The sequence below is a fragment of the Acartia tonsa genome, chromosome 12, assembly GCF_053477335.1.
Source record: "Acartia tonsa isolate MP-2025a chromosome 12, ASM5347733v1, whole genome shotgun sequence".
In the NCBI taxonomy this organism is placed as follows: Eukaryota; Metazoa; Arthropoda; class Copepoda; order Calanoida; family Acartiidae; genus Acartia; species Acartia tonsa.
The window spans coordinates 21,677,666-21,702,370 of record NC_137271.1 but is presented as its reverse complement, the minus strand read 5'-3'; the positions used below and the strand labels follow the sequence as shown (position 1 = coordinate 21,702,370).

The following is a 24,705-nucleotide window of genomic DNA, read 5'->3' as shown; positions in this document are numbered from 1 at the left end:
AAACATATATTTATTTACAGTAAAGCTTTCCAAAGGTTTAGCAAAGGTCTATAGGTTTGAGAGAGTATACCCCCTCTGAGTGGGTAAAAGATGGTTATCTCTTAGTATTTTTTAGTAGCGAAGCTACACTATAATTCACTTTGTCCGTCTTTTAAAGAAAACAACCATGACGGCCAGACTATCTTTTTAGCAGGTTTTAGGCTGTTTTTAAATTTTTCTTCATATCTTCAGTGTCTAGGTATGGTCCGATTTTCCAAATTTTTTAAGTTAAGGATATACAAAATAAATTTTCTGTCGTTTTAAGACAACAACCATGGCGGCCAGACTGCCTTTTATCAGGTTTTTGGCTATCTTTATATTTTTTACATATTTCTCCATATTTTGTATTTTTTTATCCAATTTTCAAACTTTGTTGGGATATCAAAATCAAAATAATTTTTCAGATTGTTATGAGCTTCTTTAATGTAATTTACTTTGACCATCATCATCATACAAAATAAAACAAGGTTTCATGTTTATTTTATCCAAAAAATCTATTCTTGATTTTTATCAAAAGACTTTAAATCTACTTGTACGTATTCCCATCTACAATTTTTTGTGCTTCACTACTTATGGATGTTGTCATCCTTGTTCTAAACTACAAAAAATATAATATTTGGGAAAGATTGATATATCATCCTTTTCAGGAATAAGATATAGCCGATAAATTTATGTACCCCCCAAATGATGATACACAAAACTACCCTTTCATGAGATTACAATTAGTGGCTGAAACGTTTAGACATTAAACTAAATGAAACAAACCAATTAAAATTCAATAAGAGTCCTAAAAATTATAAGCTAACAAAAAAAAATTCAACAATATTTTAAAACTTTGAGGACTAATATAATTAACAGCCCATTGTCCACTACCTTCCTGGGTTCTTTTACTAACCTGAATAGGAATCTGGATCTGACAAACGTTGTTTCAACTCAACTTGGATAAAATCCTCTTTCCCTCTAAAAAAAAACACAAGTACCAATACGGTTAAGGTTAAGACAAAGCTACTATATATGTAATTAGCGGCTACGCCCCCTAGAGGCCTCTGGTGGCACTTTAGATGTTTTATTTGTTAAAGTCTCTACGTTACTTCTTTATGTTACGATAATTATCTTTATGTTACGTTGAAGTCTCCCATATATTTTTAAAAATTTCGATTTTTTGTCATTTCTCTTTGGAGGGTGGTTGTACCCTCCCCCAAAATAGCTAAAAACCTTCCCAGAACCCATGAGAATCTACCCTGTTAAGGAGATCCCGATCGGTTCAGCAGTTAGCGAGATCCTTCGGTACAGACACACAGACAAACAAACATCCTGTTACTTTAGTATAAGGATTCATATCATTCCTCCGTAACGCAATAAGGGAAATATAACCCCATCAAATTCTATTTAAGAAAAAATTGGTACACATTCCCTTTACCAATGAACCATTCAACATCAAGTATATAATTTACTTGGTCCGTCGGTCTATCGATCATACTTTAAGAGTCCAAAATACTTTCTGAAGGTTTCGTGGTTAAGTCATGTATTGCTCACATTTCTTTCTTTGCTAAATTGCTACATAACTCACTTTGCCTGTTTGTCCAGACATTTCTGTTTGCTTCGCTACTTGTAGATGTTGTCAGATTTCATTAGAAAGTTAATGCCCCGCAACTTACCTCGCACGGGCGGGATTACAGTCCAGGACCTTTTCGACTTGGTGTACTGTCTAGGTCCTGGTCCAGCAATCCAGGAGAACTAAGGATGACTGGTACGCACCCTTGTCTGTCCAAACACCCAAGGATATTAGGTTAAATAACTTCTAACAGACAACCAACTCTTTGTGATGCACGACCTGTGTCTGAGAAGTCCCAACTGTGCATGGTAACGAGTTGCGTCTGTTTTGGGCAAAGGCATTCCCCCTACTCTAACTATTTATGTCGCGCATCTGACATAGCAGCAGCAGAAACCCTTTTTAACGTCTTTAGTTATGACGCGGTGTCGGCCTGAGATTCGAACCTATCACCTTCCCGACGACGAGCGGATGCGCTACGTTTTGAGCCATGGTCGCGGGCCCGCTACTTATGGACATCATTATCATTGTTTGGTTTACCTTAATGTTGGAGAGTCTTTAGCAGTTACTGTCGCATTTCTAACCAACTCTAAACACATATTTTTTATTTTTAATAAACAAATTTTACAATTTTTTACAATATGATGTTAAAAAAGGAATATTTAATCATTATAATTAGCGATTGTTTTAAAGCTAGGACAAAAAAATAATATATTTAGGTATACACCCATGGGCGTACAGAAGAAGAATGTAAATGGATGTCAATTCTTCCCTCCAGATTGAAATTCGGGAGACATGCCTTTCCCTTTGATTAACACTCACACCCCTGCATGAAAACTCTATGCTCGCCAGTGCCACTATGAACACCTTATTCTTCAAATTTTGCCAATGTTAAATAAAGGTATGCCTATTTAACTAGATACGTATCTATAATACTGTCTGTCCGTCTGAAGCTTAAGATCCCAGTAACCACTGAACCGATTAAGGTCTACTTGTTAGTGAACATGCCTATGACAGTTTAAAGTTGTTTTCTTGGGGGATGGAACACCCCTCAAATTAATGACCCCTTTAAATTTTAGTAACAATATAAATGAAAGTTGGGGGGGGGGGGGGGGTACTAACAATAAGTCATAATAAGAAATATAACTTTCTGCAAAACAAAATCTTTTCTCGTATTCATTCGAATGCGGTGGATAGGAACCGGTTCTCATCCATACGAAAAAACTATGTATAGCATCGTATTATATTCAGCTTTCTACGAATATAGAAATGTACAATCATAAGATTAAAAATTAAAACCAGTTTTTTAGCCTGTGCCTTTGGCACCTCGGGGCTAAAAAAAACTGGTTTTAATCTTATAATTGTACATTCTATATCCGCGGAAAGCTGTTTATAATACGATGCGAGAAATAACTATTCTTTAACGCAAAATAAATATGGGTTTGGGGAGTTCACATCATCTTATTAAGGATTAAAAAGAACTCTACCTGTTTCATTAGGTTTACTGATACGTCTTGGGTAGGCAAAAGTTTTTCCTAAACCTAAACAAATATAATTATCAACTATGGATAGAATAGAACTAGTTTTATGATTTTTTTATTTTATTGTAGAAAGTTGTCTAAAATATAATGCAATACATGATTTTCAAGTATGGCTTGTATCGGTTCTAATCCTGCATGTATTAAGAGGTTTCGAAGCTATACTGGTAAGAACAAATACAGTTAAAGAAATCAACAACTCACAGTGAGCCCAGGAATCCAATTTTGTGGAAAAAATTAATAACTTCCTTATTTTTCAACCAAATCAAACAATTTTTTTTTAATTAAAAGGTTTTTATAGTACCTTTTACAGAGTTAACAAGATTACCCCTTCCTCCCTCTCTAGATGATTGGGGGGTCAAAATATCACCCCCAAAAATTGGTATTTGGTCGATTTTGACCCAGGCCACTTTGAATGGCCATCACGGCCAGGGAAGTGATGGGAAAAAAATTGTGCAAAATAGCAAAGATGGGCAATGGCCCAGTGTGTCAGGTGACATGTGTCCCAGGCCTGTCAGCCAAGCAGTCTGGCGGCACTGGCATGCCAAAAATCCTCAAAAACTTCAATTTTTGACAATTTTTGCGACCTTTAACTGCGGCTGTCGGCCAAACAGCCGGTCAGACCACCTCCGGCCGCACACCCGCCAATCCGGCTTGGAATGACCTACAAAAAAGTGGTAATACACGTGGCTTCGCCACAAACACACGCCTCCCTGTGTGCAAAAAACACAACAAAAAATTGTCATTTTTTTGGTGTGCTAACTTTGCCGCCAATTAAAGGATGGAAGGCGGCCGGCAATTATCTCTGACTTCTTCTGATTGCAGTTAGAGCTGGCCATTGTGGTTCTAAAGATACCTTTAGATTTCTGGTAGCCACTCCAGGAGGCCCTCAGGGTCCAATACACAAGGGCATAGTAAAATTTTATTTTGAGGTGCTCTAACTTTTCCACCACTGGTGGGAAAATTTTATGCCATGATTTTTCGGAAAGGCATTTTGCCAGATTTTTACCCTGTATAAGGATTTTTCTCTATAATGAAATTCGGCAACAAATTATATAAGGATTATACACTAAAAATAGCTTAAAACGACCTTTACAAAAATATATATAGAGGTTAAGCAACTAAGTGAAAGTTGATAAGACCAATGGGATCCTCTTATGTATTGCCTAATTAATGCTAGAACTTCATCCTAAAAATTTTCACCTCGTTGCTAAAAAGATCAAGGTATTTGAATCAGAGCTTAAAAAAATATTCAACGTGCTTTTTTTTGCATTTTCACCAACTTTCTTTAATATGGATTCAAGAGGTTTTTTTATACAAAACTATTTTGTTTCTTGTTATCCAGCGTTAGATAATTGCACAACGTTTCTAAAATGTTATTACATTACGTTCTAAGTTAATATTTGATTAAATGGCAAGTAAAACAAAAAGAATTTAAAAATATTTTTTTTGGGAGATTTTTGTATCTAAATTTCGTGAATTCCAGGGTAACAACTTCAGAAGGCCATAAAAACTTTAATTTTTTAAAGAAGGTGTATCAACTATTTTTTTTATAGCTAGCCGGTTCTTTTAGTAAGTAGTAGATGTAAAATTTTTCATAGAATTCAGATATGCAATCGGTTTTTTTGTAGACCTCTTATTTTTTAAGTAATTTAAGTTTAAAAAAAAAAAATTAAGTCGATTTTAAGGTACTAAAATGCAACAAAAAAAAGAAAGAAAATGGTCATTATGAACAAAAATAGTAAGATCTTTAATTTGACACCTTACTTTTTCAATTCTGTCAGGTAATTATTGAAAAAATCGATTTTTTTAAACCCACGAGAATAAAAACTTTGAACTTAATTTTATTATTTCACAAATAAAAAAATATGGGTTCATATATACCATTAGAATCAGAAAAATATTACGAATCCATTGTAAGCAAAATTGAATAAAAAAGTTTACAATATAGTATATAAACTACAATAAAAGGAATTGTATGAAAATATCATATTATGTTGTACAGGCAACGTCTTAATTCTTCAATTGAGTATAAAAATGGGAAGGGGGTAAAGAGGGGGTAAAGAGGGGGTAAAAAAGGGAAGACAATAGTGTTGTCTGAACAAAAAAAATAATTGGCCATTTCTGTAATTTTTTAATTTTTTAATTTTTTTCAATTTTGCTTACAATGGATTCGTAATATTTTTCTGATTCTAATGGTATATATGAACCCATGTTTTTTATGTCTGTTTGAGAAAATATTTAGGTCTAAAGTTTTTATTATACCGAGGTTAAAAAAATAGATTTTTTCAATAATTACTCAACAGAATTTTAAAAGTAAGGTGTCAAATTAAAGATCTTACTATTTTTGTTCTTACTGACCATTTTCTTCTTTTATTTTGTTGCGTTTTAGTACCTTAAAACCGACTTAATTATTTTTTTTAAAAACTTAAATTACTTAAAAAATAAGAGGTCTACAAAAAAACCGATTGCATATTTGAATTCTATGAAAAATTTTACATCTACTACTTACTAAAAGAACCGGCTAGCTATAAAAAAAAAAGTTGATACAACTTCTTTTTCATTAATTTCAAATGGCAAACCTCCTCTAATATGATAAATTTTAACATGGACTTTTAAAATAATTGATTTTCTAAAGTTCGATTTTGGGCATAAATAATTTTTTCCACAAAGTTGGATTCCTGGGCTCACTGTGCAACTCAATTACCATCATCAATTAAATGAATATCACCCATTGTCTCATCTCGGAAGATTTACCTGAATTCTGGGTGGATAGGAACTGTAAACCCTGCGGGATGTTTAGACTAGCTGATCTTACTATTTTACCTAAATAAATACATATCTAGTAAAGTAAAATTTATAAATACTTAACATATATGTATCAAATTTCATGACTCAAAGACGACATATGTGGTAGTCATCTAGTTCATTCAAAATTAAAAAATAACATTACGTTTTTAAAGTGGCTTTATACAAATACATAGAAATTTTAATGGACAAATATTTAAATGGCCAGATAAAACAAAGAACAAATTGAAAATAGACAGATAGACAAATAGAAAAATAGACACATAGACAAATAGACAGATAGACAAATAGTCAGATAGGCAAATAGTCAGATAGACAAATAAATAGTGAGACAAATAGAAGAATAGACATATAGACAAATAGACAGATAGACAAATAGTCAGACAGGCAAATAGATAGATAGAAAAAAAGACACACAGACACAGCCTAAATGACAGATAGATAAATAGACAAAATAGATAGACAAATAGATAGACAAATAGAAAAATAAAAAATGTCCTACAAATGACACATAATAAAGTTCAGAACACAGTTTCCCATTGTCCAGGGATAAGGGATGGGAAACCTGACCGAAAATTAGGTCTCAGCCTCCTTTTAAAAGTGATGGGGCAACTTTTCTTTTTTGCCTATAAAATCAACTCATTTCCCCCAGTTCCTCATTGGCTGTAGGCCAATATCCAATAGCCTGAAACTTGCTTTTAGCATTAACCAATTAATTAATAACAAACACGTCCCCCAGTTCATTATTGGCTAAATTAATTCAAGCAAACATAAATTTCTGCTATTAGAAAGACAACAATGGAAACTTTCTGCTATTAGAATGACAACAATATATATGACGTTCAATCACATCAACTTATTATTAAATTTACACATTAATAAATGTCCATTTAGCAAAACATAAATTGAGAGATCGTTTTTTGAAGACTGAGTAGGATTCAACATTTTATACTTTAGAACAATGTGAAAAACTCATGTCTTTAGACAATTTAAAAGTTACATTTCATGTGGAATTGATAACCCATCTAAATGATCACAAATACAAAACTAGTTCAATATGTAAATAAAAGTGTACTGTGTTTTGTTAAAAAAAAAATTTCATTAATTTTGGTAAAAATTATTGCACACTTAATTGAACTTTTCTGTTAATATTTAACGTAAAATATTTTTTTTTTTTTAAATTCTTAATTTATATGTTTGCTATGGAACAATTAGTTGATAGAATGTTACCCATGTACTTATTTAATTCTACTTAATTTATTTATTAAAGCTGGGGAGCTAAAGTGGTGTTTATTTCTATAAACAAATTTTGGGGTGAAGTAGATCCCCCCTTAAAATGTTTGAAAATAAATCAGATTTAACCATCTCAAAAAAAAACTTTTTTTTAAATGGGGGGAGGGGGGGGGGGGGGTTGGCGAAGTAATAACGGGATTCTACTTAAAGCCACTAACATATTGGTTCTTTGAAAAGTTTTTATTATATTTTATGATAGGTGAAATCAACTACCTGAATTATATTCTATACTTTTTTTCTTTGCATTCATATAATAGCTATTTCATCATTGTTCATAGTTTTCAAATCTAACTAATGCGTCATCCCGAAACTAGTTTTTTAGGCCTAGTTGGAAAATAGGCCTGGAATAATATTTTCTTACGTTTCCCATCCCTTATCCCTGCCATTGTCCTATCTCTTCATATTAAGGTATAACTTACTTGAAATCTTCTTTGAATCCAATTTTTGATTAAGCTTGAATTTTCCAAAAAGTCCACCTCCATTTACCCTCTCCCCTTCTTGGGGCTTGTTACTGCTCATTTTTGAGTTTTCATTCAACTTTTTTCTGTCAAATTGTCATATTTTCATTTTTTGTCACTTCATTTTAGATACAGGTCTGAAATGAAAAAAAAGTATTGTTTCTTGTTTGAAGTTTAAGATCCCATTCCCAATTACTACTAAAGCATTTTTAATCAAGGTAACTTACACATAGGTGCTGTGATAGTTTTAGGCTATTTTCCATCCCCTCTCTGCCCCATCGAATATTCGTTATATGATATAAAAAAGTTAGGTATCTCTATTGCCGATTTTAAAAAATTCAAATTAAATATCGATAAAACAAGTTTGACAACATCCATAAAAGCGAAGCACTGAAACGGTAGGACAAACGGACATTAACACTTGTATAGTGTCAGAACTAAATAATCAGAATATAAATGTATACGATTTGAAGCAAAATTGTAAGTGAATTTGTTGAAAAACTGCTTGATACAGGATAATGTTTATGGACAAACTTACATTTTTAGGACTTGATTATAGAGTTGCTTCGCTTATAACAGTATACTTTGTTGTACCAGGAGTCAATATACCAAAAATCAGATCAATCAGATAATTAAATCCCATAAAAATTTGTTGTTAAAAACTTAAAAAATCAACATGTTTCAAATAGATTATAGAGTTGCTACGCTTTCTAAATCATACTTAACTATTAAAGGAATCACCATGCAAAGTTTGAAATCGATAGAACAATTCTAACATGCCTAAATTAACGAAAAAAGCTATCCGTTACGGACTGACGGACCGACCATAATTATAGAAAAGCTTCGCTTTTTAAAATGTCATCTAATGTGAATTATTGTAATTTTGTGCCAAGTATTGAAATGCTGATCACATGTTTTAGACACGAAAGTTATTTTATTGAATATTGGGATTTTGAAATTGTAGAGATACCACGCATCTTAGATTACGTAAATATTCAACAAAACCATTTGGTGTATATATTTTAACAAGGACGACAGCATCCATAAGTAGCGAAGCACAAACAAACATGGATTGACAAACGGACAAAGTAAGTTATATAGCAGGTGTTAAGTTATCTTCAAAAAAATAGAAAGAATATGCAAAAAAATCTTTCAAAACATAAGTATTTTTGTGTTTGGAACTTGGAAGTATGAACGACAGACAAACGGAAAATTTTTCCCCATACCTTAGGTTACTTAGAATCTTAGAGTAGCTTCGCTACTAAATAATAGCGTTGCTTCTCTATACCGGTTGATTGTATGTTATGGGTTGGGAACGTTTAATTACCATCTATGACTTACTTATTAGATCAAGCCAAAATTCAAATAACTTGAATTTGAAAACTTTATCATACAAAAATTTAGGTCACAAAATTTGAAAAATTAGCCATTGACAAGTTTTTGGGAATAATTTAAGAGCTGCTTTGCCTTCTAAGTTGTCCTTTTTACTGTTATATGAATCACTAGCGGCTACACCCCTAGAGGCCTCTAGTGGCACTTGAAATGTTTTTGTTTGGTAAAGTCTCTACGATAATTCTTTAGTACGATACCTTTTTTTTACGTTGAAGTCCCCCGTATTTAATTTTTTTATTTTTTTGTCATTTCATTTGGGAGGTTGGTGGTACCCTCCCCCAAAATAGTTAAAAACCTTCCCAGGACATATGAGAATCTACCCTGTTAAGGAGAACCCGATTGGTTCAGCGGTTAGCGAGATCCTTCGGTACACACAGACACACAAACAAACATCCTGTTACTTTAGTATAAGGATCATGCTAAGATTGAAATAGATGAGACAATTCCAATGATCTTAAAATTATAAACGAATGGATATACCTTTTGGATTGGTGGGTTAAAACTAGCAGTGTCCACACTTTTCTACCAATGAATTAAATCTACAGCAGGGGCAAGTTTTTTACCATCATTGAGGATTTACATATAACAATTTATTGTCCATATAATACTCTGATTCTTATGGATAAATTGTTCCTTGTGTGTAATCTTTAAACAAAGAAATTGTACATATGTTTGTTAGTCCAGGCATGAGGTATAACCAACAAGCGAAATAAATCCCAAAAAAAATATTTATTCGTCAATTTTACTATGTGTTGACCCAAAACGACAGCTGAAATTAAGTGTAGGTTTCGTGATTAACTTTTGGATCAATTTCGTTGTTGGCATAAGCTGGTGTTAGCCAGGGACAAGTTAACTGAAATTAACAAATAATTATACCAATTAGAAGTGAAGCAATCAACAGTTTGCAAATAAAAGTAAATATAGTACTTTTTGGAAGGTTCTTAGGGGTGTCTAGACAATTGTCATATGGGATGTACTCGAACATTGAACCCCAGAGAGGGAGAGTCAGTTGAAATAAAGACCATTTTTCCCATAATACTTATTCTAAATTTAATTTAATCATTAAATTTAATGTCTCCTTCACTAGCGGCTACGCACCTAGGGGCCTCTAGGGGCACTTGAGGAAGGGGGGAGTGGGTTATTTTTCATTTTTTTGGGGGGTTGGGGTTCAGCGGTTAGCGAGATCTTTCAGTACAAACACACAGACACACAAACACACAGACAAACAGACAAACGAACAGACATCATGTTACTTTAGTATAAGAATTGTGTTATCCCTGTATCTCTGATGTATGTATACGTATTGCGGAAAGAGGGAAAATTGGAGGGAAAATCGCTTCCAAAAACCAAAAGAAGGTTTCATATAATACCATAAGGAACAGCGCCGTATTATATCCTAGTAGTGGTGAGGTCTTTTTTTGTCTGTAGTTAAAGATTTTGATAATTACTGAACTGATTGAGTTTTCCTTTTTGGGGAGGCTTCACATATATCCTTTCAAATTTAGTGCCCCTAGTATCAATTGTTATTGGCATGACGAGTTTGTAAGGAATGTCTGTTTATTATACTTGTAACTAGCGGATTCCCCTAGCCTCTAGAGGCTATCCCCAAGAGGATTAATAAAACCAAGTTTTCGTAATTTAGATTTAAAAGAAAAATTAGAAAAAAAAATTATTTTGGGGGGGGTTTAATTTTTAATTTTTTAGGGGGTTGGGGGTGTCCCACCCCCCAAGAAAATAGTTATAAACCTTCCCGGGAAATATGAGAAGCTACCCTGTAAAGGAGAACCCGATCGGTTCAGCGGTTAGCGAGATCCTTCGCTACAAACAGACAGACAGACAAACAAACAAATAGACAGACAAACATCGTTCTACTTTGTATTATAAATTATACTTTTTTTGCCTGATTTCAGAAATTACAAAAACAAAAAATTCAAATCATCTATAAAGATATCATTTCCAGTGATATTTGACAAAATATGCCAAAATTGAGATTCTTATCTTTTTAAAATGTTGTTATATAGTTATTGCTAAAATTATTAAGAACATTTTTCAGCACTAAAGGTGTCTAAGGGCGTGTCAGTATTAAATATCTCCCTAAATATAACACGACTCTGACTCAGGTAGTATATAGGTGTGTATTAGTGTGTGTGTGTAAGCGTGTGTGTGTGTGTGTGTGTGTGTGTGTGTGTATTAGTGTGTGTGTGGGTGTGTGAGTGTATTAGTGTGTGTGTATTAGTGTGTGTGTGTGTGTGAGAGTGTTTCTTTATATGTAAACGTATCTACCCCCCTTACTTACTATACTATACCGTACGTACGTAGCTTTACATTCCTTTCTTACCTAACCCCCCCCCCCTCCCCTTTTTTACCCTTCTACGCGATCTATGACGCACTTTGGTATAATAATACTTATAGAGAGTCAGTTTCTTTTTGCATGTGTGTGAATGACGCGCTCCTAGGGATGCGCTCCTCAAGTTTCAAGTGCAAAGTTTCACAGTTAATTTTTGGCGCTAAAATTTGCCCATATTATGTAATGTATTTCTAATGTAGGTATTTAAAAATAAAAAACATATGCTTTTTAAAAAGGATAGAATCCTAAATACTGATGTAATAAGGTTTCTTATCTCATAAACATTTAAATAAATTGTGTTACTCTTTTTGAGAAAGCTACATATATGTATATTAGTAGATAGTTTTAGGCTATTTTCTTGAAACTTTACCACTAGTACTTGTTTGTATATTGAAGTTTTGATTAAAAAATCGGCCAATACAAAAGGAAGTAGTAGAACGACAGACGGACGGAATCTAATTATATAAGGGGGAAGAAAGGAATGTAGATTGATTGTCATTGTATTCTCCATTTCTAATGTAAAATCTAATTTCTTTGTTTGTGTGAAATTCAATTCAAGGAAAATGTTGTCCAATTATAGCGAAGCATTAATAGTTTTATCCAGGGAAAAGGGAATGTGATTCTGACAAACAATTCTAAGTGAAAATTTTCCCTCAACGCCATTAAATTTTTTCTCCCCTTCTCACCCACTTCCCTTTCAGTTACACCAAAAAAAACTCCAACTTTACTCCAATAAAATATTTAATTTTCAGCAATTTCAAATGGAATTAATTTGCTGAATAGCAGCCCCTAAGTTTTATCATCTTATATAAAACTGTAAGTTTTTTTGTTTGTAGCTTAATATTTCAAAAACTGCTGAACCAAATGAGATCTCCCTTAGAGGGAAGATTCACATAAGTCCTAGGATGTTTTTTAGACTATTTAATTTATAGACTTAAGTCTTGGAGTGGTTTTAGACTATTTTTTTACCCATCCTTATTCTTAGAATACAGTACTTGCTCTTCCCTTAGCCGCTAGGAGATGGCGGGGGAGGTCAGGAAAAAAGCCTGCAACCAACCCAAGTAAATTATAAAGCTTCCTTTAAAAGTACAACCAATACGAAGCAGAAAAATTACCACTTTTTATAATAGGATACCTTGAATAAAGTGATATAGTGGTTCTTGATCAATCAGATAGTCAGTTTGACTGCCAGACGTTAGTTATAGAGTAGCTGCGCTTCTTATTAAATAATATATTTGATTGCTTGTATATAGCAGGAAGTTATGGTTCATTATTGTAAGGGTTTCAATATTAAGTTTTCTTTTAGTTAGGGTTTTCAAAGATTTCTTGTTCCATTAATAGTTCTAAAGGATTCAGGGATCTAAAGGGATAAGACAATACCCGATAAATTGATGTTCATTCCTAATGATGATACACAAAATTACCCTTTCTGTGGATTACAATTTGTGATTAAAATGTTTGGACCAGCTTATACCAACAATGAAATTAATTCTTGAAAAAATCACGAAACTTATACATGTTTTTCTGATTTCGTTGGGGGGCAACACATTGTATATTTGACAATATCTTCATTTGCCCCCCAATTATTATTTTATATTTATTTCGCTTGTTGGTTATACCTTATTCCTGGTTTGGACACTTAACTTCATGGACAAACAAATTAATATGCAAATAAAGTCCCTAAAGTTGTTAAGCCAACAAATAAGTAAAGTTAGTGTAAGACTTTGTTGACTAGTGTAATAAACAGCCCATTGTCCCCTCTCTCCATTAATAGGATTAGTATAGGGACAATAAATTGATGTAAATCTCCAATGAGGATAACCCTTATTGTAGATATTGTAGATCACATTTATTGTTAGAAAAATTAGGGAAAAAGTTTAAGCAGTCTCATTTGAATCTAATGGCGTGCACAGACATTATGGTGTGGGAAAAGGAAAAGACAGGGGAGGTGGTGACACCCCCCCCCCACAATTGCAACCAATTGTCCTGTCTCTTTACCTGCTATTTGTATCACTAGCGGCTACGCCCCTAGAGGTCCTATAGGTAAGTAAAATGTTTTCTTTCAATCTAAGTTAAGAGCATTTGGATTTTTTTTTACTTCTCTTGGGAGGGTGACGGTAACCTCCCCTAAAATAGTTATAAAACTTCCCAGGACCTATGAGAAGCTACCCTATAATGGTTCAGCGGTTAGCGAGATCCTTCATTACTTACAAACAGACATCCTGTTCCTTTACTATAAGAATTTATATTAACCCATTAGTGACGAACCGGCTTTTAACGCCCGGTTCCAGAAAATGCCAAAAAAAAATAGTTCTCAGTTTCAGGATTGCATCATTCTCAGTATGAATCCCCCCTCTACTACCCTGGTTTTCATTTCCCCCTGGAGCAGGCAGTTTTGCTTAATTCTGTTTGCCGGTATAGCTCAACAAAATTTGAAAACCAAGAAAAACGAGGTGATTTTAAAATACCCCTCCTAACTTTTTTGTTTATGAAGTAAAGTTAGTGATTATTTTCGTGAAATTTAAAGTTTATTGGCAACTACATTCATTTGTGAATTCGTTTTATTCAAATTATTATTTTTTATATGATTTTTTATCGTTTTTTTACGTTCTATATTGGCCCGGCTCAGCCCAAGTAAAGATACCCGCCATTTTTATTGCCCGGCTCGGCGCGAGTAAAGATACCTGTCCACATATAATATCAAAATTTTAAAACTTCTAGGAAACGGGCTTTTTTAACTGAAAAGGGTGGCACCTATAGCCAAAACACTATATGTGATATAAATCGTTTTGTATCCTACTTGTAGCTCTATCAATTACATGAGGTTATGTAGTTTTCAATTGCGGATTGTATTGTAGTATTAGCTACTCTACAACTCACTTTGGACGTTCAAAAATTACATTTTTAATTTTTGGGGCCAAATAACCGGGTATTTAGGACAAAACCGGGCTTGAATGCGCACCAAAAAACGCCAAAAACGGTTACCTATGATGCCGAATGGTTTCTTTACTCGCGCCGAACCGGGTTTTATTGCAACTTTTCTGTGCACGCCACTAGAGCAAAACAAAAAAATGGAATTCCGTTTTTACCATAACAAAGCTTCCCTGAAATTTTCAGCTTGATCGGTCCATAAAAGTGGCGCTCGGCACTAATGGGTTAAAGAGTAGTTGGACTTCTAAACAAGAAGCCTTTGAAAATCCTAACTTTGATCAAGCCATAATTAACTGCTAGAAGTGCTATACCAATAATTTGGGTTTGCTTAATTATAACTTTCTTCAATACAAGTGATAGCTGTTCGATCTAAAATTTATAGGTTTCTAAGCAGGAATAATATTATGTTTAATTAATTTTCCTTAGAAAAAAAACTTATGATGTCATTCTGTTAATATATAGTTTTAATTGTTAATTTTGATTATATGGCTTTTGTAAAAAGTTGTAGTAGCTTACATGTGAAAGTGAAAGAACAGACCGACCACGACCCTATCCCGATTTTGTATTGGTAAAGAAACACAGCCGAGTCGCTACAGAAAGAATTGAAGCAATTTGTCAGTAAACATATAGGGTCTTAAACTCTTAAACACAGGTAGTTGTCTGGATTATGCATCTATACTTGTAAACATATTCTGACATAATATTTAGTCTAATATCTACAAAATTATGGTGATATGGAAATGCTGAATGGAATTTGCCTGTTGTAATCTAAAATACTGAGAACAGCCAATAGACATACGGACAATGTGAGCTATTTATTCAATACTCAAATTTCAGAAGCCGAACATTATCGAAATTTCTCTATCCATGGCATTTGGGGGGTCTGTAAGACAAACTAACGCAAAGATAGACGAAAGGACGTATATACAAACATATTTTAATTATAGAGTAGCTGCGCTTTTGTAGAAATGAGTGATTTTCCTTTTCTGCAATGTTAATGTTAATGTTAGCGTAATTAATAAGTGCGTATGTTCATTTTCTAGGAGGGTAACACATTTTCTTGAGAATATAAATATGATCAAAAACGGTTTTTATTTCAAGTAAATAATTCCTTGAGAAAATGGATGAGGGAAGGGGTTTTAATCTTTTCCACTTAAATGTTTTCTGAGGCCATTCTCATGGGGGGGAATAGTGTGATTGATGAAATTATCCAGGGATCTCAAGGGATAAGACAATGGCCGAAAAATTGATGTACATCACTAATGATGAGACTAAAATTACCCCTTCTAGTGATTAAAATTGTGATTGAAACGTATGATCAGTCAACATTTCACTGAAGTCTCCAAATTTGCTAAACCAACGAATAAGAAAACGTTATTATAAAACTTTGAGGACTAGTGTGTAAGAAACAGCCCATTGTCCCCTACTCCCTCTGGTAATTCCCACTGAATAGCTTAAAACCTGCCTATATGTTACCAAATAAAAAGGCAACAACCTATTTTATACTATTCTAAACCTTTGCAAGAAGAGTAGGAAGTACATTCTAGAGATATTTTGTTGCAGATATCCATTTTCTTTTTCAAATATTTAATCTTAAATATTTTGTATTTGTGTGTACATGTCCGTGAGATTTTTTTTACATTTCTGGCTTGTATCCTCACACCATATGCTACGCTACTTGCTAACTATGGTGTCCTTGTAAACCAGCGACTATTCTACTTGCTAACTATGGTGTCCTTGTAAACCAGCGACTATTCTACTTGCTAACTATGGTGTCCTTGTAAACCAGCGACTATTCTACTTGCTAACTATGGTGTCCTTGTAAACCAGCGACTATACTACTTGCTAACTATGGTGTCGTTGTAAACCAGTGACTATTCTGCTTGCTAACTATGGTGTCCTTGTAAACCAGCGACTATTCTACTTACTAACTACGGTATCCTTGTAAACCAGCGACTATTCTACTTGCTAACTATGGTGTCCTTGCATGTAAACCATCGACTATTCTACTTGCTAACTATGGTGTCCTTGTAAACCAGCGACTATTCTACTTGCTAACTATGGTGTCCTTGTAAACCAGCGACTATTCTTCTTGCTAACTATGGTGTCCTTGTAAACCAGTGACTATTCTACTTGCTAACTATGGTATCCTTGTAAACCAGCGACTATTCTACTTACTAACTATGGTGTCCTTTAAAACCAACGACTATTCTGCTTGCTAACTATGGTGTCCTTGTAAACCAGTGTGACTATTCTAAACCCCGAACCACTTCATTATGCAATCTATATTTTCCTGGATATTTTGTCTATGGTAGTCCATAAGTATACAGTTTTACAGTATATTGTTTCTATTTGTTAAAGCAACACGTATGATAAAAGAAAAAGATTCTTTTTAAAGTAAAATGCTTATATATCAATTGAAATCTATATTTTTTGATTTTCTACTGATCCACTTCATTATGCAAATCAAAATAAAATCAATGGGAAAACGTTTGTTTTACACTTTTCTCCACTTTTCAAAATTGATTATGATAAAATAACAATTTTTTAAGGGATTTATGCATTAATTATAATGAAAAACAGTTTAAGGTAGAGTTTAATGATTTTTCTAACTAATAGATAATTTTAAAAATGAAATTATATCCTTATCACTTTAGAGGACAGCTGCTGACCCCCAGTCTTATGGATGAAGCTAAATACATGTTAAAGATAAAAATAACCCTCAAATGTACACAAAAATTTTTTTGATGTGTTAAAAAAATCCATTTTAAAATCTTTATTTTGAGAATGATGGCCTTAAAGATGTTCTTACTGGTGGTGATGGTGAGCCAAATGTTATCTAATTACATGACCATTACAACAACTTGTCTATTAACCTATGTACCATTTTTTGTAGTCATAGCAGCCTCCAATAGAGCCTCACGACATGAAACATAACCATTATCAAAAAACTACATTATTTACTTTATGAATTTTAGTAATTAAAATTGTATTTTTTTTCTTTTTAATATTGCGTGGCTGGAGGCTGCTATGACTACAAAAATTGGACCATAGTTCAATATATAAGTAATCATTATGGGCATGCACTTTGATAACATTTAGCTCACCATTCCCACCAGTAAGAGCATCTTAAAGGCCATCGTCCTCAAAATCAAGATTTTAAAATGGATTTTTTAACACATCAAAAAACATTTTTGTATATTTTTGAGGGTTATTTTTATTTTTAACATGTATTTAGCTTCATCCATAAGACTTGGTGTCAGCAGCTGTCCTCTAAAGTGATAGGAATAGAATTTCTTTTTTTAAATTATTTATTAGTTAGAAAAATCATTAAAATCTACCTTAAACTGTTTTTCATTATAATTAATGCATAAATCCCTTAAAAAATTGTTATTTTATCATAATCAATTTTGAAAAGTGGAGAAAAGTGCAAAACAAACGTTTTCCCATTGATTTTATTTTGATTTGCATAATGAAGTGGATCAGTAAAAAATAAAAAAATATAGATTTCAATTGATATATAAGCATTTTACTTTCAAAAGAATCTTTTTCTTTTATCATACGTGTTGCTTTAACAAATAGAAACAATATACTGTAAAGCTGTACACTTATGAACTACCATAGACAAAATATCCAGCAAAATATAGATTGCATAATGAAGTGGTTCAGGGTTTACTTGCTAACTATGGTGTCCTTGTAAACCAGTGACTATTCTGCTTGCTAACTATGGTGTCCTTGTAAACCAGTGACTATTCTACTTACTAACTATGGTGTCCTTGTAAACCAGTGACTATTCTACTTACTATCTATGGTGTCCTTGTAAACCAGCGACTATTCTACTAACTAACTATGGTGTCCTTGTAAACCAGCGACTATTCTACTTTCTAACTATGGTATCCTTGTAAACCAGCGACTATTCTGCTTGCTAACTATGGTGTCCTTGTAAACCAGCGACTATTCTGCTTGCTAACAATGATGTCCTTGTAAACCAGCGACTATTCTACTTGCTAACTATGGTGTCCTTGTAAACCAGTGACTATTCTTCTTGCTAACTATGGTGTCCTTGTAAACCAGCGACTATTCTGCTTGCTAACAATGATGTCCTTGTAAACCAGCGACTATTCTACTTGCTAACTATGGTGTCCTTGTAAGTGTTTAAACAACTGACCATAGAGAAAGCTTACTGTTTTAAGCAGATGCGTGCAGAGGTTTTTGGCACGAGGTTGTTTTGGTTACTCCAAAAAAAAGGACCGTAGAAGGAGTTTAATTTAGTGGAATGTAGTTCTATGGTGGGAGGTTTGACACATCCCTACCCCCCACACCGCACGCCCTTGGTTTGAAGTATTCACTTTAAAAGTAAATATGATGAATTTGTTTAGGCAGACACTTCTATTTACTTGTCTATTCAAATTACAGGGAGGAAGAGGACTTTGGCAGGAATTGTTTTATCATTACTTGACCATAGTTGCCAGGGAAATAGCAACCTAAATTGACGACAATTTTCCCCCTGCCATAATATCCACGTATATTCCACGTATAAATCCATTGTGGCATGTAAAATTAATCTACAAGCCTTTCCTCTCCTCAATGATTATGAACTACTAAATGCAAAAACAAAAATATAAGAATTGGTTGGGGTAAGATGAAATTATTGTCAATTGTCTTATCTCTATATTCCTGAAAAGTTAGGTAACTGAAGGAGAAATAGGGATAGATCAATGAAAGATAAATATTTTATTTATTGAGAGAAAACCAGGGTTTTAAATTATTTTCTAGTTTGGCTTCGTAAACGATTGACATCCGCTGGATTAGAACCAATTCTCACCCATACTGAAAAATTATGTATAGAATCGTATAACAGACAATTTTCCAAGTATAATTAAATAAAAATCATAAAATGAATAACAGTTATAGGCCTTCGGCCTCTCTGGGCTAACGACTAGTTGTAATCTCCTAATTTTTCATTTAAATATCCGCGGAAAATTGTCTTTAAATAGCCATTGACCTTTATTGTTTGATCCTTCCCTGTTTTGAGCCAATTTTGGAGGAGATTGATTTATTTTCTAGTATCCTATCCATTTATAGCTTAGATATTTAGGTCATTAATATATCTTACTAGTTCAGTAAATTCTTCATTATTAAAAAATAGAAGTTAACAATAGGTATAGACCAACTCATTTTTTTTTAAATTCACAATAATTAAACCTATCACATTGTATTATAGACAGCTTTCCGCGGATAACAAAACTGGTTTTAATTGTATGATTTTTATTCTAAAATTCGTGGATAAAATTGTCTGAAATAAGATGCTATACATAATTTTTTTAGTGTGGCTAGGAATTGGTTCTAATCCAGCGGATATTTATCGGTTTCGAAGCCATACTTAAAAGAATCTTACACATATACAAATACATATTAAGAGCAAGATTAATTTATAATCTTATGGATGCTGTGAGTATCGCTGCAAAAAATATGACGTAACAAAAAAAATTAGCCAATGAGAGGCCGTTATTGACCAATGCAATGGTAAAATTTATAGTGGACTCTCATTGGCTAATTTTTTTTGTTACGTCATATTTTTTGCACCAATACTCACAGCATCATCTTATGTCCTATTTCTGTATCACTTAATTATAGAATATTAGACTATACTTATAAGTCAATTGTATATAAAAATGATTAATCTCCCCCCGTCAACAAAAACAATTATAAATCCTGACCCCCTACTGAAAAACAATAGGATAGGACAATATATAACATAGAAATTTTTCCCCATTTATTAATTGTAAATATCTAAGTTTAGCTGCTGAAGAAAAGTAATTTTTTTATGGGTTTGGTTAGGTAAGACCCATGCAGTGATAAGACTACTAAATATCAGTAGGGGCTTTGGTGCAGTTAGTGGCTGCAATTCTGTATAGATAGAAATTCAATGAAACCCTCCCAATATACCTCATATACTATACCTCATATCAACCCAGTACACATATCCTCCTCTCCTAGTGGATGAAAAAACTGACCAATAAATAAAGCCCGTATTGTCAAGCAAAATTAACGACAAATTTTCCCCCTTTCAATATATCCACAAATATCTTATATTCATTGATAAAATATAGAGTAGCTACATTCTCATTATTTGAAGATTTTATGAGTCACTCATATTACCCAATTAAGGTCATTTTATGATTAATCAAAATTGAAAGTATGTATAATGAAAAAAAAAAGATTTTTAGGTTAAAAATATATTTTTTGAGCAGTCAAAAGAAATTATTTCAATGTTTATTTTAAAAAAATTTCATTTCTTATAGTTTAGCTAGAGATCTTAACGAGGACAAAACAAGTGCACAATAAAGTTAAACATTTTCTTTGGTGTGCATTATTGCATACAAGTTAGTATTCAATTTACTTTTATATCGCATTGTATTATAGACAGCTTTCCACGGATATTTTTAAAAAAATATAAGAAGAAAACCATTTTTACTAGCCCAGGCTAACAAAATTGGTATTAATTTATGATATCTATTTTAGTAATCTTAAAGACCGTCTATAATAGGATGCTTTACAGTATTTTTTAGTACGGGTGTGAACTGGTTCTAATCCAGTGGATATTATTCGGTTTCAAAGCCATACTGGAAAATATGTAGGTATTGTTTTTCACTCTAAAATCAGGTTTCATTTTGTCTCTCAAATAACATACCGTTTTTTATAAAATAGTAGGGTTTTTAGTTATATCTTCCTCTTAAAATCTTATTAACCATTGTATTGATAGTATTCTCCATTTTAGGGAAGCTTTAATTTGTCTGTCTGTACTTATGAGTAAATTATATTTTGTATCAATATATGGTTGTCATATGGATTCGTTTCAATAGGCTTTGTTTGCCTTTTTATTTCTAGGGTTTTGGTGTAATTCAACGAAAATACAAACTCTAAAACATTAAATAAATTTTGAATCAGTTTTATAGTAATTAAGTAGCGATTTTCTAAATTGTTAGTATTCAGACATTCTAACGGGCTCAAATTATAAAGAAGCCAATCTATTTTCTACTAAAACTTTAAATCTTTGCTATTATAAGTTAAAAATATTGAACACATTGCAAGGTATATTCTGGCTAAATATAGACATAAATATACTTGCATTTTTACTATGGAAGAATGTAAAAGTGGGACTTTATATCTTAATAAGTTTAGTTATTCATATTTTGAAACGAATTTAAAAAAAAAACAAAACAAGACTTTGTCCATACGTAGCGCAGCATCAAAAGCTAACTATATTTTAGAAATAAGACCAGTTTACTTTATTCTATATGGCAAGTCAAAGCTTCTATGCGTTGTAAGATAACATTTGCAAGAGAAGTTGCGTATAGATACTGTACACATAATGATCGTCTAGTGACGGACGTACGGACAAGAACAAATATAGTAGCTACTTGTAAATATGATTAAATTAAAATTATAAGTACAAATATTATGATACAAACTTTTTTTTCAACAAAAAAATCCTTGTATTCAGGTACTTGAAACTTTTTTTAAAAAAAGATTTATAATATTAGGTAAAAAGAAAAAAGTTATTTTTAAAAAAATTGTCTCAGATAAAATGGTCTAAATTGGCGAAAAAGGGTAACAAATCTGCTGTTAACGGTGGTTTTCGGCGAGAGCGGCGGTTAAGCCGCAGTTTCTTCACAATTCCCACAAGTATCCCATTAAAGAAAATGCCACGCCGTGCCAGATTTTAGTGCTGCAACAATTTTTTTTTAGCTTTTTCCTTTGAGTTTTAGGTTTCGTTTCAAAAAGTGTCTCGTCCACTTGGAAGTAGTTTCAATTTATGCAATTTCTTTGTAAAATTTACTGTATATTTAAGTGCAATGTGTTTCTATATTATGTATATTTACATCAGGGATAAAGGGATGGGACACTGGCTGATTAATTAATTTTCCTCACATTCAGTTTTGTTGCCCGACTGGTTTTAATCTCCATTTTCCATTTACTTCGGAAGTTTTGCCAGGTTATTTTTCTCCAAATCTAATATTTCTTTGAATAGGATGATTTCAAAGTAATGTTGCTTGTTAAACACCTGGTTAGATTTTAAAATAAAAATATCTTTGCACTAAAGAAGGTTTAATTGTATTTTTATGTCACTTAATATCCAATAAACTGCTTGAATGAATAGTATACAATTTTTAGCTTTGTGATTTTGCTTTTATGGTTATTTTACAAGAAAATTTTAAAAATCAAACCCTAAAATTAATGGAAAATAAAATTTTATTGGCTAAACCTAACAAAATTTAATATCTCTTACGTCTCTTAATGAATGTACAATTTTTTTTAAAAAAATATTTTTAAATAATTTTTCCCTTTTCCCCTGCCCATGATTCTTAACTTCAAGGATTTTTTATTGCCAGGGATAAAGGTATAATTAATTTGTATAAAATTAAATCTTTAAAGTCATAGACATTTTGATAATATGTGCATCTATATTTTCCATTTTTAAGAACTTCAATTATAAACACTTGTTTAGTAGATTTTTGTAATGAAGTCGAGAATATGTCAGAATTTACCACTTTTATGAAACTTAATAGTCAACATAAATCAATGAAATCATATGTACATTAAATCTACAGTTTACCATAGATTTTGTTTTATTCTAAAAGCTATAACTCCCTCTAATTATTTAATTATATATTTACTTTTAGTTTTTTATCCCTTTTTTCTATGAAACAACAATTAGCAGATGATGTTACTTTAAGAACATTTTATACTCTTATACTAATTATAATTTTCTTAGCACTACAGCAACTCTAATGGATGTATTATATAAGGATATATTGACAGGGGAAATTTTGTCGTCCATTTAGGAGGGTATTGGGTAAAGGAGTGAATTGGTGGTATCGTTATTTAAGCCAGCTGCGAGCTTTACTTTATCAGAGTACATGATAATTTGTTGCAGCACCCAAGTAATTATATATCAATTGTTACTTTAGGAACATTTTACAGCAACACTACTATGCTTCCGAATGAGAGGCTACACTTTAAGGAGAACCATATCGGCTCAGCTATTGACAAGATCCTTCGGTACAAACTGACATAGAGACACTGCTAGTTTCAATTAAGGATATCTTTATTCGAAATTACACATTTAGTGATTTATTGACAATTTATATCTAAAAGAAAATATTTTCTCGTATTCATTCAAATCCGGTGGATAAGAACCGGTTGTTATCCATACGAAAAAACTATGTCTAGCATCGTATTATATCCATCTTTCTACGAATATAAAAATGTACAATTATAAGATTAAAACTAGTTATTTTAGCCCGTGCCTTCGGCACCTCGGGTCTATAAAAACTTATTTTAATCTTATAATTCTACATTCTAAATCCGCGGAAAGCTGTCTATAGTACGGTGCGAGAAATAACTATTATAAAATCATAATTGTAATTAATGTCAGTTGCGCGAGAGGGGAATTATGTTACTCTACAACCTTTTTTTCTTCGGAGAAACTAGAATTGTAGAATTTTATTATTGGAGATTAATTACAATTGTCTTATTCCTAAATCCCTGATTGATAGAAGAATTTTTAGCAAGCTCAAAAAAAATAATTTAGTAAAATTAAGAGTCATGTTTCATCAATAAGAGATTAGTCTATAAAAAAAGAACGATTAATGGTTATTTATCGCATCGTATTATAAACAGCTTTCCGCGGATATTAAAATTAAAATTAGAACAGCAAGGGTCAACTAACAAAACTGGCTTCACTTGTATGATTTCATGTTCATGGAAAACTGTCTGTAATACACTGGTATATATAGTATGGCTGAAAACCGGTTCTTACTTCTAACACAGCGGATATGAATCGGTTTCGAAGCCACACTGGAAAAAAGTTATCTGACCACCATTTTTGTAGTTGCAAAGCTTCTTTAGAAGTTTTTATGTCTGTCCGTCTGTCTGTCAGCGTTTATTTATCCTTCCCATTTAAAAATATCCCCAATCTTTTACCTAAACTTTTTATTTTACAAAAAATTAAAAAAACTCAGGCTAATTTTAAAATATAAGTTGAAGGAGAGATGGGGGGGGGGAGTTTGTGCTTCATTTTGCCCTTCAAGGGATATTGCTTGATATTTGGTTGTTATCAATGCTAAGGTCCTTGGAAATGAGATTGCAGAAAAAAATGCTTTCGATAGAATTTGGGTATTGGTAGGGACAGATTGTTTAAAGAAAATCTATTTGAATATAATTTATAAAAAGGTTCTTAATAATACATTTCACTTTATGCATTAATTATCTTCGGATATTTAGCGGCATTAGTAGTACCAGAGGCTAGAGCCCTTTCTCCCCCCCGCCCCCCCCCTTTTT

The 24,705-nt window shown here is 32.5% G+C and overlaps 2 protein-coding genes across 2 annotated transcripts in view; one reads left to right on the top strand and one right to left on the bottom strand.

Annotated features, from left to right (window-relative positions):
- Positions 1-7,821, bottom strand: part of LOC145333241 (uncharacterized) — a 140,836-nt gene extending 133,015 nt beyond the window's left edge. The window contains exons 1-5 of the mRNA XM_080178378.1: positions 7,650-7,821; positions 5,887-5,955; positions 3,079-3,132; positions 2,132-2,180; positions 935-999 (exon numbers count right to left, since the gene is read on the bottom strand). Of these exons, the coding sequence (XP_080034504.1) occupies positions 935-999; positions 2,132-2,180; positions 3,079-3,132; positions 5,887-5,955; positions 7,650-7,749 (337 nt within the window). The 5' untranslated portion in view covers positions 7,750-7,821. The remainder of the gene's footprint in view (positions 1-934; positions 1,000-2,131; positions 2,181-3,078; positions 3,133-5,886; positions 5,956-7,649) is intronic.
- The window catches only part of LOC145334352 (chloride intracellular channel Clic-like), a 426,064-nt gene that overhangs the window by 348,991 nt on the left and 52,368 nt on the right, over positions 1-24,705 (top strand). The window lies entirely within an intron of this gene.